General features: G+C 40.2%; 1 protein-coding gene across 1 annotated transcript in view; it reads left to right on the plus strand.

Moving 5' to 3' along the window:
• Positions 1 to 17,783, plus strand: part of METAP1 (methionyl aminopeptidase 1) — a 120,418-nt gene extending 102,635 nt beyond the window's left edge. Inside the window, exons 8-11 of the mRNA XM_004390243.2 lie at positions 5,736 to 5,867; positions 8,795 to 8,938; positions 13,224 to 13,289; positions 17,320 to 17,783. Of these exons, the coding sequence (XP_004390300.1) occupies positions 5,736 to 5,867; positions 8,795 to 8,938; positions 13,224 to 13,289; positions 17,320 to 17,483 (506 nt within the window). The 3' untranslated portion in view covers positions 17,484 to 17,783. The remainder of the gene's footprint in view (positions 1 to 5,735; positions 5,868 to 8,794; positions 8,939 to 13,223; positions 13,290 to 17,319) is intronic.
• Positions 17,784 to 17,793: the final 10 nt, after the last annotated feature.

The raw sequence follows: 17,793 nt of genomic DNA on the forward strand, positions 1-17,793 counted from the left end.
TTACCTTGAAATTTACCCTTATCTTCCTAGGTTTGAACCAATCTAGTATTACTTGATATCACCTTGCTTTCCTCTCCATTCAAAGGCTCTATACCTACACCATTTATTCCCTGTTTTATTGTTCTGATATTGTTGTCATTTACAGATTAATCTCTCTGGTTCCCTGTTGTAATTCTTTTGGTTTTGGTATCTGACTGGTACGATCCTGCATCCTAGCTTTAGCCTGTGGTCTGTTGTTTGTCCTCAGATCAGAGGACTCCATTTAATAATTCTTGTAAGTTCAGTTTGGTTTTTGCTTAGTCCCTTAATTTCTGTTTATCTGGAAATATCCTAATTTCACCATCATATTTGATTAAGAGTTTGGCAGATGTATTATTCTTGGCTGGTAATTTTTTTCTTTCAAGGTTTTATATATGTCATCCCATTGCCTTCTTGACTGCATGGTTTCTGCCGAATAATCCGAGCTTAGTCTTATTGTTTCCCCTCTGTATGTGTCTTTTCATTTTTCTCGAGCTGCTCTTGAGATTCTTTGTTTGTCTTTGTTTTTAGGGAGTGTGATTATGATATGCCTAGTGATTTTCCTTTGGGGTCTGTCTTATGTGGAGTTCATTGAACTTCTTGGATGATCAGCTTTTCATCTTTCATGACATTGGGGATATTTTCTGTCAGCCTTTCTTCAGTGTTTTCTGTTTTCTTCCCCTGTTCTGGAACTCTGATCACTTGCAAATTTTTGCTTTTGATTATATCCCACATAATTCTCAGGGTTTCTTCATTTTTCTTCATTCTTTCTGATTTTTCCTCAAACAGAGTTGTATCCATGTGTTTGTCTTCAATTTCGATTTTCCTGTCTTCCATGGTTTTAAACCTGCTCCTTAGCCCTTCTATGACACTGTCCATTTCTGAAATCTTGTTGTATAGCTTTTAAATTTCTAATTGTTGTTTTTGTATGATTTCTAGTTGTGAATTTATTTTGGCATTTTGTTCCTGGATTATTTTCCTGAATTCTTCCATTTTTTTATCTGTATTTTCCAGGAATTTGTCTGCCTTTTCCATGAATTTATGTATTTTTTCCTCATTTGTGTCTGTTTTTAGCGTCAACTCTTGGATTACTTGGAATATTCAGATTTGAATTCCCTATCAGATAGTTCTAGTGCCTTTTCTTCTATTGGAAAATTATCTGGTGTTTTATTTTGACGCCTTCTTGAACCATCCTATTTTTGTATAGGTTTTGATATTGTCTGCTGTCTTCTGGACATTCAGTAGTTATTTTCATCATTTATTGATTGTAGATTTGTTTCATTCTGCTTTTTTTGTTTTATTTGGTTATGTCTGAGCAGGCAGGCTGTGCGTTCTTTGTTGTTTGCTCATCTCTGGGCATGATACTTTTTGCTTCCTTCTCCAATGGGTAGTGTCAGTCAGGGTCAGTCCCTCGGGTGTGGTACCACAGGGCAGGTGCAGCTCAACGGGAGTTGCTGGGATAGGTTTTCTTTTTGCAAGTAGTAGTGCTAACAGGGCGGGCCAGGAATCAGTGCAGTACAGGTTCCGGTAGGCCATGCCTTGCTACTTAGGGCTGTGATTTTCAGTGCATAGTGCAGGCAGGCAGAAAGGAGTGAGGAGATTGTGCTGTGTGGAGCTAAGATGGGTATGGGAAAGAGGAGAGAGGAACAGGAGCCAAAAACCTACAAAAAAACAAACAAGAATACTGAGAGTGCTTGCGGTTGGAGTGGAGAGATGAGAGACTGAAGAATAGAGAAAAACAGAACGGAAAAAAAATTAAAAGGGTAAAAGAAAGAAATGAATAATTAAAAATTAGAAAAGAAAAGCCCCCAGGGACCCCACCAGTGTGGCTGCAAGGACTGGGGAAGTTGCTCCCATGTCGTGAAGTACAGCCTGGCTCGAAGGGATAGAGGTAGTACACATCACCAGGTATTCAGGAGACAGAAAGAGAAGGTAACTGTAGAGAGGTGAGAAACTGAGAAATGAAGAAAGACAAAAAGGGAGAAAAGAAAATAAACAAGAAGAAAAAAGAAATTTACCCATGTATCCCACTGTGTGGCTTCACAGACTGAGAGAGTAGCTCCCAAGCTGCACAGTACTGCCCGGCTAGTAGGGGCTCCTAAGCCAAGAAAAGAAAAAAACAAACAAACAAACTAAAAACAGCCCTTGGGATTCCACCAGCGTGGCGGCATGTGCCGGGAAGCAGTTCCACAGTTGAGCGGTGTTTCACAGTGTTTCAGGAGGAAGTAAAGATCGCACACGGAGCCAGGTATTTGAGAGGAAGGAGAGGGAGGTGGTGAGAGGTATGGAAGAAACTAGAAGAAGCCAAAAAAAGCAATTCCAGCAACCAACAAATGGCACTCAGGGAGCCGGCCAGTGCGTGCGGATGGAATCCAAGTGGCTCGGGTGAAGCTGATGTCTCCTGGCCAAGAGACTGTGGCTGCAGGAAGCAGAGGAGGCCGAGTGGGGGTGAAGAAGGGTGGAGGGTGGGAAAGCATATATTGCTGGTTACTCGTTGTCCTGTCTCTTTCTGGAAGCTCCATGAAGCTGCTTTCCCGTACTCCCTGTTCGCTGATCTCCGATAGAAGTCCAAGTTGGCAGATCTGTGGTACGTTAGGTAATAGGGGACCTCTCCATGTATCTCTCCTCGCTCTCTGTTCTCTGTTAGTTTTTTATTCTATTTGGTGCTTGGCTGTGTTCTTTTTCTTTATCTCTTCATTTGATGCTTAGGGTTTCAGGATTGACGTTTGTCTCTGTTTGATTTAGTTTTTCAGGTCCTTGCTGTGGAGGGACGGCGTGGTGCTTCTGTCTATAGCGCCATGTTGCCTGGAAGTCTGCGTCTTTCAGCATTTTAAATATTACTCCATTACCTTCTGGCCTCCAAAGATTCTGAGGAGAAATCAACAATTAATCTTATTGGGCATCCTTTGTATTTGACTGTTTGCTTCTTTCTCACTGCTTTCAGGATTCTTCCTTTATCTTTACTTTTTGAGAGCCTGACTATTATGTGTGTTGGTATAGATCTCTGTGTTTATCCTGCTTGGGGTTCTTTGAGGTTCTTGGATTTGTGGATTCATGTCCTTCATAGATTGGGTAAATTTTCTGTCATTATTTCTTCAAATATTCTTTCTAGTTGTTTCTCTGTCTCATGTCCTCCTGGAATTCCGACGATGCACGTGTTGGATGTCTTGTTGTCCCATAATTCCATTAAACCGTGCTCAGTCTTCTTGAACCTCCATTCTTGTTGCTCTTCAGCATCTGTAATTTTAACTATCTTATCCTGTAATTTGATGATTCTTTCTTGTTTCTGGTTAAAGCTGTTGGTGAGTCCTTCTCTGGTGTTTCTCATTTTAGTTATTGTTCCTGTCAGTTTCAGTATCTCTTTTTTTAGATCCTCATTTTGTTCATGCATTGTTTCTTTATTTCTTTTACCTCTTTGTTTTCCCTTAGCTCTTTAATGTTTAATGTTGTTGCATTATATTCTTTGATTTTTTCATTATTTAGTCATTCCTAGACATGCTTCACTCCCTTTACCATTTTCATTTGAATGGGCCATTTTTTCTCTTCTTCTTTTGTCTTAAGATTTTTTTTGTTGTGGCACTGAAATTTTTGAGGGTGTTCATTTTCTCAGTTTTCCTCAGTATTTGATATTTTTGTGTGTACTGCTTTCTGCAGTATACTCTTAGGTGGGCCAAGCCTTCACCCTTAGCTTATCATTTCCTGTCCCTCTCTGTGATAGCTCCCTGTCCCTCCCTGGTTTAATTAGGATTCAAAAGTTCCAGATCTTGGTTTTCAGCTTTCAATCCCTCCCAAACACACCAGAGAACATGCAGTGGTCTGTCTGTCCACCAGTCTGCACTACCACTCAGGCAGGATATCAGTCTCTCTGGGGCTAGCACCTCCCAGAAGGACCTCTAAGAGATCTGTTTTGTTGGTTTCAGAGCCTCAGTAGCCCTGGGGTTGTTGCGGGAGGAGTCTCCACTTAGGTAACCCACCTTGGCTCCACTGTAGGAAACCTTACGTAGGAGTTCATATCAGTCCAGCAGCCGACAGTTAACTGGTTGGGGTGGGAGTTGTCACACTCTGAACAGACCCCTGGGGAGGTCTGCCTTGTTGTCAGAGTTCCACCCCACATAATATGCTGGCTGTGAGTGTCACCTCTACTAAAGACGCCTCCTTTCTCAAGCAACCTAAGTCGGCAGTCCTCAGCACTGACCAAAATGGGAAGCAGACAGACCTGACTTGACTCCCTAGGTGGTCTGTCCTATTGGTTTCAGAGGTCTGACCTGTTGGGTGTTCGAGGAGGCAGGTAGAGTGTTGACTGTGGGAGCAAACTCATTGCATGGGCCTTCTGCTGCTGTTCGCAGTAGATTGTAGCTGATAGCGTCCAGGTGGGGATGATGCTGCCACACTCCAAACAGACCCCCTGGGAGGTCTGCCTTGTTGATTTTAGAGCAGAAGTTTGAGGCCCCGTCTCTGTATAGTCAGGGGCTGTGGTGGTTAGGTAAGCAGGCTTCTTTTCTGGGGCCACTTCCCCAGTTCACAGCAGTGGTGGCTGAGGGAGGGGTTAGGGACAATGGGAAAAGGGATTTTCCTACCCTGTGCGATTCGATGTTGATTCCTTGATTCTTGCCTCTCTGCAGTTCCCTGCTACTTTCCTTTGCTCCCTGATTCAGAGTCTCTCAAAGCTGATCACTGTTTTCTTACTGTATTTGTGGGAGGATGGCAGGGTTGGAATGATGGCCCATTTATGCCTCCATCTTCCCAGAATCCTTAAATGATATTTTAAATACTTACAAAAGTAGTCTCTTTAATAATCAAATATCCTCAAGGACCTGCATATTAAACCAGAAAGCACATGTTTAGGTGTTAAAGGCTGTGGAGAATGGACCGACTGTGATGCTGGCTGTGATTGATAGTGGCAATTTAACTATGATGCTGTTTTTATTAGGGTTGTTAATGCTTTTAGTTAGGGTGTCTGTTTACTAAGTTTCATAGGTTTTGAGGGATCTTTCCAACCTGGTTTTTCATATAAACCTTTTTGTTCTAATTATATGCTGAACGTATGAGGCTTTTCAGGAACATATGTGTGGTGCTGGAGGTGAAACATATAAACTGTGATATTGTAGGTTGATTGAAGTGTATGGTCCCAAAATACTCATTTTATGTGCTCTCTAGATAAATCTTAGTGTCTGATAGTGATGTACTAGCAACCCGTATTTCTTAAACAAGAGGAAAAAGAGAAGGATGAATATTTACAAATAAGTGAAAGCTAAATGAGTTATCCCCCGCCCCCCGCCAAGAGTGTGGAACAGTGCTTATTCTTTAGGAGGAGGAAGAAACTCGTTAAAGATAAATAAGTAAAAGCAATGTTTTGTATTTAATGTCAAAATATAGCAAAGTCTTCAATTTAATGTCACTAACTCTGGTTATTGATCTTGCATTATTATATCCTGGGTACATTTTTTTCTTCTGCTATAAATGATCTAATTAACTCTATGAGAGAATAAAAACCTACCATCTGGCTTGTGCTGTGTGTCCATATTACTGTTCTACAGAGTGAGTTTAATTGCATTAAGGGCAAAGAGTTTCTATTGGGCAATAACTACCCATCCATTGGTGTCTAATTTGAGAAATTGGTTTATCCTTTTCATTAAGCTGCTTGCTGCTCTCATGTCGGAAGTTCTATTTTGAAATAGAAACTAATGTGATTTTTACGTTTGCACATTCTTTTGCAGTGGACATCACTCTTTATCGCAATGGTTATCACGGGGACCTGAATGAAACATTTTTTGTTGGAGATGTGGACGAGGGAGCGCGGAAGCTAGTCCAGACCACATATGAGTGCCTGATGCAAGCCATTGACGCAGGTCAGCCTCAGTGCTGGGTGCCCCCTACAACTGCTCTGCCTTGGTGGGCAGCAAATAACTTGGCACAGCAGTGTACATTCCTTATACTACCAACTTCGCCTCTACCCTACCTGAGTTAGCGTAAGGTTTTAGTAATGAATTTAAGGATGATTTGAGAATCCCTTGATGAGGATGGACCAGATGATCCCTTAGCATCCTTTGGCTCTTCTGTGATTTGTCTTCCTTTTCTTTGACTGATAAATGACAGGGAGTGTATAGAGAGTTCTTGAGTGCAATTTTTATTTCTGTTTTTTTACTCTTTCAACTACTTAAGTATTATATTCTCATTATAAAAAAATTAGAACAAGACTGAAGATTATGAGAGCAAAAGGAATAATCCTTCACACTTGCCTCCTTTCCTTTTTCTCTTCTCTCCATAGGTATCTACTCTTAACATTTAGGTTTTTCTTCCCCTGTTCATTCACACATGGATCCCTGGCGGCACAGTGGTTAAGAGCTTGTCTACTAACCAAAAGGTCAACATTTCAGATCCACCAGCCACTCCTTGGAAACCCTGTCGGGAAGTTCTACTCTGTCCTGTAGAGTTGCTATGAATCGGAACTGACTCAATGGCAACTAGTTCATTTACACACACACAAACACAAGTATGTGTTTAATTGGGTTTAATGTATAGGATATTTGTAATATTCTGTAATACGGTATTTTTTCTACTAATAATATCTTAGAGATCTTTACAAATTAATATAGGTATGCATAGATCTACCTCGCTCTTTTAATGGCCATAGTATCAAATTTTCTGTAACTATTCACCTACTGGATTTTGTTGTTATTGCTATTGTAGCAATAACTTTGGACATGTTATCAGGAGGGATCTGTCCCTGGAGGAGGACATCATGTTTGATAAAGTAGAGGGTCAGCGAAAAAGAGGAAGACCCTCAATGAGATGCATTGACACAGTGGGTGCAGCAGTGGGCTCAAGCATGACAACAATTGTGAGGATGGCTCAGGACCAGGCAGTGTTTCGTTCCGTTGTACATAGGGTTGCTATGAGTCGGAACCAACTCCACAGCACCTAACAACAACAGTATCTTTGAGTAGAAGTGTGAGTATTTCTGTAGAATTTTTCTCAGGCTGTCAGTCTGTGACCATACAAACAACTCACCCAGGCTGTTTTGCTTATGCTATACCTTGTCAGAATGAGAGAAGAAAAGGAAAGACTTGTTACAAATGTTAACAGACGGTTACTAAAAGGACAGTTTAGGGGCAAACAACTTTTCAGTTGAAATCCATAGCATTTGGACTTTACTATCCAATGTATTATCTGCCCTTCCCATCTAAAAACAAAATCCCAGTGCATTGTCAAAAAAGTACTGAACAGGACAAAATTCTGAGACAAACGTAGTTATCTCTGATAACATTGATCCGTTATTTTAATAGTTTTTAGTCCATTCTTTAATACGTATGGGAAATAATGAAATTTTGCTAATTTAATAAAGGAATGGAAAATGAAAAAATATTATATTTTCAGGTATCTATAGGTGAGATTTTTCTCTAGTTATTATTGACTTGATTATTTAAAAACTTTAATATTTTTGGTAGTATTGTGAGATGAGAACTTTAATGTTTATTTCTCATTTGTGGAAGCTTCAGTTTTAAAATAATTTTCAGGGTTTCTGCAAGATATCATATGTTCAATGTTTATATATTTTTTGCCTCTCTGTGAATTGATTGAAATAATCAGACAGCTAGAATATTGTTTTACAAAGACACAGGAATAAAACTTGCCAAGAAACGACCAGAAGCCATAGTCTTCATAACAGTCGCCAGGAAAGAACAGAAGTTGCTTGGTCTTAGGGACGTGCTATTAGCACTTTTGTACATGTCATTCTTGCCTCTATTTTCTACTACTTTGGCTGCCCATCCTGGTACAGAGCACTAGAGAGTTTATTGACCAGGACTGATAGGAATGCCTGGATGGGAATGAAAAAAAATCATTATGAAAGTCAGCATGATTCATTAAAATCAGTGTGCTTCTCCCAAAATAAAATAAAATAAAGCAAGAACATATGGTTAAGAGCAGATTAAAATGTTAATTGAAACGATTCCTTGAACTAGTTACACATAAATTTGATTGGATGGGGAAGAATATTGTACCTGAATCTCAGGATGGAAAGAAGATAGAGTAGGAGACTGTAGGAGTTAGAGAACCCCTAGAACCACGGCTAGACTCCGCAGGAGTCTGGCAGCACCCAGCTTCTGGAGTCTCAGTGCTAGGAGAGCCATAACCGCAGTGAGAATCACTTGTTTTTAGTTTTTATTGAAACAGCAGTAAAAGTCATAAATATTTAAATTGGACAGGGAATTTATAGTGAAAAGTACCTTTCTATACCATACATCCTGGTCCGTCTGCAGAGGAAACAACTGAATAGTTCGAGAACCATTTTTACGGGGATAAAGAAGGCCAGGGGAAGTGAAGCAGTTCTTTCTAAAGTTGACTGGACTGTAACTCAGAACAGGTCAAGTTACTTTCTGGATATTCCTTTTTCTTCTTGTGCTCTTTACTCTCTTCTCGTTTTAAGACTAGAATAGAAGAATACTTGACTTCAGGGAAGTAGAGAAAGAGAATTGTGCTTCATTTATTCTCTACTCCTGGAGAAAGCAAAAGATGCCTCTCTCCAACACCTTAATACTGTGCACGCTTCCTTCCTTTCTAACCTCAAAGGAGGAGTTACAGGAGCTCCTGATTTGAATCTCAGCTTCACCATTTCCTGGCTGTGTGACCTCTCTGTGCCTTGGTTTCCTCATCTGTATGTTAAGGCATGTAGGCATATAAAGCATTTAGTAAGAATCCTGGCACATAGATTAGTAAGCACTTAATAAATGTTAGTTGTTGTTCCTTTGTCATGACTCTTCTCTTTTCCTTTCAGTGAAACCTGGTGTTCGATACAGAGAATTGGGAAACATTATTCAGAAGCATGCCCAAGCAAATGGGTTTTCAGTTGTTCGAAGCTACTGTGGACATGGAATCCACAAACTTTTTCATACAGCCCCCAATGTACCCCACTATGCCAGTAAGTACCATCCAGACATTTGATATTTGCTCACCATTTGTTCAACAAATATTTATTTAATAGGTATTTAACAGGACCTACTATTTTGTATTCACTAGAGTATTGCTATGAGCTGTAGCAAATAGACTTCCAAAATGTATATTGGTGCAAACACAGCGTAAGTTTGTCTCTTGCTCACATAACAGTCCAAGGCGGCTATGTTTGGTCACCATGGGGCTAGGACAGTTGTCCTGTGACTCAGGCTCTGCCATCTTCAGCCTGTCATCTTGAACCCCTCGGGGGTTGCCATCCCAGTCAGTAGATGGGTGTGCTTGGGAGGTTTTGATGAGCCAGCATAAAATTGGCATAAATCACTTATGTTTACTTTCCTTTGGCAGAAATTCAGTCCCATGACCACATCTAACTGCAAGGGAGGCTGGGAGATGTAATCTAGCTGAGTGCTCTGGAAGAAAAGTATAAACTAATTTTGATAGCCAGCAGTCTCTGCCACAGATCTAGTCATCGCTAGTCTGGTTCCTTAGGAGAAATTGGTTAGATTAGAAAGTTCAACTTGATTAGATTTGAGTTCTTAGTGTATGTCAGAGACAGTACTAATTGTTGGTATAAATAAGAGGGAGTAGGCATAGTACCTTTCCTCAGGTTGAGTGCTGTCTCATAAAATACAAAGGAAATATAAGACAATCACTGTCTTCCAGAAACCTTTTCTCTGGAGAGATGAGACCCGTACAGGAATGAGTCTGTTATTTAGTGCCTGGAATGAATACTATTCACAGTGAGTGACCTAGGAAGGAAGTTAAAACATATTGAGCCCCTGCTGTCTAGGCACTTTGCTCCATCTCCTTGTGCCTAAGTTTTCTCATCTGTGCAATGTAAGGAATGACATCTACCTTAGAGTTATTGTGAGGATGGAGTGAAATAATACATGGAAGCACTTAGAATGGTGTGTGAAAACAGTACGGAAAAGCACTCAATAAATATTAACTCTTAGAATGACCATGTTGATGATATATACGATTTCATCTGATCAGCACTACTCTATGAATGACTTCTTAGCTCTATTTTTAAAGCAAATTCTGTACTAAGAGAAGTAAAAACATTTAATCAAGGTCACACAAACTAGCAAATAAATAAGCTAGGGTTAGTACTCGAGGTTCTGTCTTTCTAGAGTCAATCTTCTCTCCTAAACTTTTGTGCTGCCTTGTAAGGACTGAAGCAGTTTGGCACTGGCCCTGCAGTGGGGAGGTATGCTAAAGGATTGTTGAGAATTTAGTTTGGTGGAGCAGATGAGGAAGAGCATTCCAGGTGGAGGAGAAGCATGAGTAAGTGCTTCAAGGCAAGACTGGAGAAGCTGGAGAAGAGCACAGCATCTGACATACGTCAGTAAGCATTTTACTAGCATACCACATAATTCTTTTCCTATAAGCTGTGAATCATGGTTGAAATAAAAGCTAGCAACAGAAAACAAGTAGCCAACTTCATTTCAGCCTGATAAGCTGTGTAGTTACCTAAGTGTTCATTCCTCTTCACAGAAAGGAAGTAGCTGTTCTGAATACAGTGTTGAGGGGATGTATGTGTGTATGTGAGAGTGAGTGCAGGGAAGGGAGTGAAAACAAGTCCCCTGACTTGCAGAGGCAACAAAACTCAGGTTTAGGTATGAGATATATAGAAAGACTATCTGAAGATGATAGAATTTATGGTAGAAGGGGATATGGGTCAATGATGGTGGTGTCAGCAAAATGTGGTGCCACTGATATACAAGAAGTGTTACCAGAGTTTCATATTATTAATCCATTTAATAAGAAATAAAAAACAATTGTGAAAAAAGAAGGACCAGGTACACTTTCATACATGTGATATGTTTAAGAAAAGTGAAGTGTAAATTGGGTTTATATAAATCACAATAGGTTGTGATCACTCTTGTTAAGTGCCTTCAAGTCGATTTTCAACTCATGGCGACTCCATGTGACAGAATAGAACTTCCCCATAGGTCTTTCTCCTGTGGAGCTGCTGGGTGGGTTTGAACCACTAACCTTTTGGTTAGCAACAGAGCCCTTTTTGTTTGCTTAACCCTTGTGCCACCAGGTTTTCTTTTGATCACTCTAGGAAGGATTAAAAGGAAACTGCTGGTGGATTCTTTTTATAGCAGAGGTACCTTTTGAAATGTGAATAATCTCTGCTTTGGTTTGTAAGTCTGTATTCCTAACCTGAGGGAGGAACCAGGAAATTGTTGTATAACTTTCTCCACCCCCTTCTTCAGGTCAGCTTATCTTGATTCCTGTTTTCTCAGGCATGTTTTTATTATGTAAGAGTAGTCCTTGTTAGGTGATAGTTTATTTGCTGCTTTATTTAAGTCATTCATGGTTGGGAAACACTGATGATAGTATCCTACATGCAGAATGCATATTACTTTTTCAAAAGTGTCTTTACTTGGTTTGTTCAATTGTTTAAAACACATACGTGAGTAGACAGTAGAGCAAATAAAATTTTTTGAAAGTTCCCAGCATAGTGTCTGCAATAGTGTAGTCACTCAGCTAATACGTATTTGTTGAGTGAGATATGTTGAGAAACCGAAACCAGAAGAGTGGCAATGAATTAAGTCGTAACTTGTCCAGAACAATGAGTCAGTGACAGAAACAGGAGTGTAGCAGCACTGTCCAATAGCAGTGTAATATGAGAACATACAGTACTTTAAATTTTCTAGTAGCTACATTAAAAAAGGAAATAGGTGAAATTCATTTTAATGACATGTTTTATTTAACCCATTACACCCTGAATATGAGCATTTCAACATGTAATCAATGTAAAAATTGAGATCTGCTCCATGTTTTTTTGGTCTTTAAAGTCTAAAGTGTTTTTTACACTTCAGTACATTCCAGTTCTGACTGGCCACATTTCAGGTGCTCAGTAACTATGTGTCGCCAGTGGCTATCGTTTTTTGTAAAACTCTAGATCCTTTTCCTTTCTGTGACAGCATGCTGACACTCCTGGCATTTCCTTTTTTTTTTTTTTTTTTTAAAGGAATGTAGGCCTATTCTGTATATGTAGTAAATTGCATGTCATTTTGAAAGAAACGTCATGAGATTAAAAATAAAAAGTCAATTTTTTTGCCCCTGAGATTTTATTGCAGTTTAGGAACTCCAGATTTGGAATCAGCAGTAAGTGTATTTTGAGCCCTGAGATAGTGGAAAGCAGCATGGTAGCTATTCACAGGAAACAAGTGAAGGAAGGAGTGTAAACGTGTGGGTGAGATAGGAGCATATGTAGAAGGAGTAGCATTTAGTAGCTTGACCCTAATGGACACGTTTATCATTCATTACCAAGGTCAAGATCATGAAGGCCAGCAACTAATTCCGTGTGTACCTTACTAAGGAACCTGGAAGGGCCAGTGTGTTTGCCATCTGGTGGTCAGGCAGAGCAAATGCAGTCAGTCATTTAGCTGATGTACTGATCAGTTGTTTTTGTTTTTTAATTTGAAATTTAAACTAGTTCTCCATTTTTGTCTGAAAAAAACCTATCCCTCCCCCCCTCCTTTTTTTTTTGGTCCTTGTTTTGGTAATGACAGGTCTGGATACTCCAGTTCATAGTGTTTCTCATAATGGTCCTGAAAAGTACGCTTATGTTAGTGAACTTGGGCACAAAAGCTAAAAAATATTTGGAAGGAAAAATGGAGTTTCTTTTTTCAAATAAAAAGGAATAGTCTCTTCAAACATTTAAAAAAATAAGTTAGTATGCAGAGGCTTTGTTCCTCTTTCAAGATGAGAAAAATATGACAGTTCTCAAAACTATATGAAAATCATGTAGTTGTTTCTACGGGCTCTACCTCTACATGGGCGTGTGTGCACACACCCAAAGAGGCAGTGTAATCTGAAACGTTGTTCTTCAAACTTTTATGCCAGTATGAATAATGAAACTTTGCTTGGTTCGTTCAGTGATTGCAGTTCTAATTATGGAGTACATCAGAGGACATACGTGATAGCACCTTTCCTCCTATAGAAGTGATAATCGTGTCTGAAATCTAGCCTAAGGACATCTCTGTTTTCTTAGAGAAAACATAAAGCAGAATGAAATGTGCCTAGGACAATATCTGCCCCAAAGTCAGTGGTTGTCAGTGAAATACCTGTTTGTTGAATGATATACTTTAAGGAAGGGGAATTTGGAGAGGGGAAAGTAATTAATTTAAGACTCACTGATGCATTTGTAACTTGTATACTCTTTCCAGTGAGCTCTTTAACAGTACACTATTGACTTTTGCTATATTTTGAAATTTCTTTTTTTTAAATTTCAGAAAATAAAGCTGTTGGAGTGATGAAGGCGGGCCATGTATTTACAATTGAGCCAATGATTTGTGAAGGTGAGAAGAAGAATGCTGTAACGTTCTTTAATTGTATTTTTATTTATTTTTGGTTACTTGTGGTCAGATTAGTGGTCTGCTCTACTTGATTTCTTTTTGCTTTGTTCACATTCCGTGATCCATCTGGAACTGGATTCAGTATTAGAGACCTGAAAATTCTAAGAGTTGGCAAGAAGAGTAATACTTTGCACATGTGAATTCTCCTGCTGTCGGTAGTGCTGAGGTATTTGAATTGTGGTCACAGGGTGCGCTGTCATAATTGGCAGCCTCCATCAAGCCTGTGCAGAAGTTCTTGCTTGACAAACAAGGGGTAGAGGAGGAAAAAAGAAGTACAGCATTTGTTAAGCACCCACTGTGAGGCAGACACAGTTGTATGATTTAATTCTCCACAACTTATGAAGTAGGTGATATCCCCATTGTAGAGAATAGGAAGTTGATCCTTGGAGAGGCTAAGTAATTTGCCCAAGGTCATTTAGACAGTTAAGTGGCAGAATTTGTTGGGCTCTAAACTCATGTCCTTCATGTGGTGCTATGCTGCCTCTTCAGGGTCTGCACTCATATGAGAGTAGGACATGAGTCATGTGATGTGGTATCAGACAACTCTTATGGAGAAATGTCAGCACAGACCCACTTAGCTCTGGCAGCCTTTATGTCTCCACTGTTGTTATTCCCTGTGACAGGCATGTGGCAATGATAGTGGACTCAGTGCCACGATTAGGGCTTGTTACTGCAGTTGTCAAGAGTGATTGTAATAAGTGGAGCCTACTTCGTGAAGCCTTCACCTTCATTTTCCCCAGCTGTGTCTTAACACAGAAGGAGTCTCTTACCATTGCTTACTAGTTCTTTGCTGGGATAGGAGGTGAGATGTGAAGCAATATCAGTAGGCCTCAGCCCTGTGTTAAAGGATACCTCTTCTCCAGATCCTTTCTGGGGCAGGTTTGAAGAGGTTTGCTGGCTCCAGTAAGGGCCACCCGCTGCCACTCTGGAGGAAGCTACTTGCTGCAACCCCATTGGATTGTTGTCTCCCTGTAATTCCCTGTCCGCACAGCAGCTAGTGCAGTCTTTCTAAACTGAACGTCAGTTCTTGTGTGTAGAGGATGGACTCTAGGGGAGAGACTGTGTGCAGGTAAACTGGGTAAGAGGCCATTTTGTAGTCTAGGGTGAGATGATGGTAGCTTGGACTAGGAAGTGGCTTTTTATTTTCTTGGTACCTTCAGCACCATTTTTCCACACTTGACTGAAGCTTTATTAGCAGTGACAGTGCCGTTACTACCTTTGGCCACAAATAAGGAAGTGAAACCCATCTATCTGTAGATGAGCCTCATTTGTGAATTCTGTTGGGCCAGCTTTCTACTAGGTAACTGAGTTCAGGAAAATTGTAGTATGTGGCCTTCACTGAAGAAGAGCTCTGAGTTTGGTCAGGGAGAAGCATGATCTAGATCCCATAATGGAAAGGCCACATAAGTCAGAAGAGTGATCTGGCTTGAAGGACTTGGGAGTTGTGTGACCTAGACGGTGTATTAGTTACCTCTCACTGCATAATATATTACCCCCAAACTTAGCGGCTTAAAAGTAGCAAATGTTTATTATCTCACAGTTTCTATGGATCAGGAATCCAAGTATGGCTTAGCTAGGTGCTTCTCCTTCAGAATGTCTGGTGAAGTTGCAGTCAAGCTGTCTGTTGGAGTTATGGTCTCATCTGAAGACTCTGCTTGGGCAGGATCCACTTCCAAGCTCACTCATGTGAGCCTCTGTTCCTTGCAGGCTGTTAGACTGAGGGCCTCAGCGTCTCACTGGCTGTTGGCAGGAAGCCTCCCTCAGTCCCTCACCTTGTGGATCTCCGCAGACTACCTTCCACTACTATGGTAGTTGGCTCCCCCCCAGGGGTTAGAAGTGAGTCGCTAAATCCAGCCAACACTCCAGGGGAGGGGGGGATTACATAAGGGCGTGAATACCAGGAAGTAGGAATCATTGGGGACATTTTAGAGGTTGCCTTGTTAACCCAATTATTTGTTGCCTTTTCTGTAAAATGAAAATTAGTTCTTACCCTGGCAACTCCCCAGGGCTGGTGTAAAAATGAGGTGAGATGATTTATATTAGCATAAAGCACCTTGTATATTTTAACCCCCAAACCCAAACCCATTGCTGTTGAATCGATTCTGACACACAGCAACCCTATAGGACAGACTAGAACTGCCCCATAAGGTTTCCAAGGCTGTACATCTGTACTGAAGCAGACTACCACATCTTACTTCTGTGGAGCAGTTGGTGGATTTGAACTATCGATCTTCTGGTTAGCAGCTGATCGCTTTAACCACTGCACCACCAAGGCTCCTTATATATTTTAAAGAACTATGCAAATGGAAGGTATTATTTTTGTCATCCTCATAGAATAAGAATAAAGTTCTGTGTGTAACTAATTGCAAAGGCAGTAAGTATATTAGCAGTGAAAGGAAAGAGAAAAATGCCATTTTGGTTACATAAATGTTTTTATTATCTGGCATCTGGTTGGTGAGACATAATGTAGTATTTCCAGTAGTAAGCAAATAACTTTCTATAGAGCTAATTCAGATTATCATCAGATTATAACTGCTATATCCTCATTGTAACTCAGCTAGGCTGAATCCTAGCCCCAAGATGAACAGTCTTGAATCCACAGAGGAATTTCCTTAGAATAGTGGCCAAATAGGTTTGACTTGACAGTGTTAAAGAACCTGTTTTAGTAGATTGCAATAAAATCAAAGAAGCATTATGTCTTAAATCCGCTTGTGAAAGGGTCATTACATTGAAAAATACCTGTTTACTCATCCATAGATTTTTGACAAAGCATGAGTTAACTTTCTTTCAGATGCCCCATATTTTCTTTTAGCCTAGGATTTAGTATTGCAGAAGTAGGTTACTTCACTGCAGATTTTGTGCCATTGGATTTTTCTGTGTGAGTCATTGAAGTCTAGAAGTATTAATGTTACATCCAAAGATTACTGAAGAATGTATTGAATTTTCTTGACAATCTAATTTGGAAACAAGAAAGTCTCTGCAAATACATATATTTATAGTAGAAGGCTGCAGTATCTAGAATATCCTCACTTTCTCATTTCGCCTCTGCCTCACATTCTCTTGGGGATTACCTTTCTACTTTCCCTTTATCATTCCATTTGCTTGTGTGTCTCTCTCTCGCTGTCCCCCTCTCTCATCCATTCTGCCCCATCATATTTTTCTTATCCTCCCTTCAATCCCTATTTTCTGTCTCTTTGCCCCATCTCTGGTTTCAGTGATATCATCTACACAAATTGCACAAGATGAATCTGTTTTCACCATCTGATTGTGTGCCTGTCACTTTAAAATTCAATTAGGAATTAAATAGTATAATAAAAGAATAAAAATTTACATTATTTCCTTCACGGTATGCACTGGCTATAGTTTAGTCAGCTGACAAAGTTATACCAGGGAATAGCTAAATTTAATTAATTCAAGCTTTTAGTTGTTGTTCTGGGATGAGTGGGTATTACTTTGTGTTCTAAAACAAAATCCCTTGCCTTTATTTTGGAAATACCATCTTGATTTGATATTTGGGAAATATAAAAAATGTGAACTTACAATGCACTTGAGGAAATTTAAACATCATCATTACTTCATTGGCACTAAAGACCAAAATGAAGTTGGAAAGGCTTTAGCTAAAATGATTAAGGTTGAAGTGTAAATACCAAACCCAACCAAACCCGTTGCCGTCGAGCAGATTGCAACTCATAGCGACCCTATAGGACAAAGTAGAACTGCCCTATAGGGTTTCCAAGGAGCACCTGGTGGATTCGAACCGCCAGTCTTTCGGTTAGCAGCCGTAGCACTTAACCACTACGCATCCAGGGGTCCTGAAGTGTAAATAGGAATCTTAAGAATGAATTTTCTAATTAGTTTTCTGTTTGCTATCCAGGGATGCAGGAGTACATGCAAATACAGTTCTCTAGACAGTTTATTTAGAAAATAACTGAGTGAGATGATAGAATTAAGACACTGTCTTTGTTTGTTTAAGGCGGATGGCAGGATGAGACCTGGCCAGATGGCTGGACCGCGGTTACAAGAGACGGGAAGCGCTCTGCGCAGTTTGAGCACACTCTGCTGGTCACGGACACTGGCTGCGAGATCCTCACCCGGCGGCTGGAGAGTGCACGGCCTCACTTCATGTCCCAATTTTAACTTTTCCCGAGATGGCACATCTCAAGAATTCCTTCTGTCTGTACTATGCATTTTGTTGAGAGTACAGAAAGGAAGAGGAAATTTTTATCAGTTGTTGTTTTGACCATAGATAAGAAAGGACTACAGTATTTGAAGTGTACGCTCAAGAACTTGTCTTGGGTCTGAAAACACCGAGAAGAATAAGGGAAAAATAGCTCCTTTCAGAGCCCCTTGCCCCAAGTAATCTCTGCACCCTTGTTTACTCATTTGCCCTTTGAGCACTTTTACTTAAACCTGCTTCTAGTTGCATTTATCACTGCCACCACCGGCC

Source organism: Trichechus manatus, unplaced genomic scaffold (genome assembly GCF_000243295.1).
Source record: "Trichechus manatus latirostris isolate Lorelei unplaced genomic scaffold, TriManLat1.0 scaffold00291, whole genome shotgun sequence".
NCBI lineage: Eukaryota > Metazoa > Chordata > Mammalia > Sirenia > Trichechidae > Trichechus > Trichechus manatus.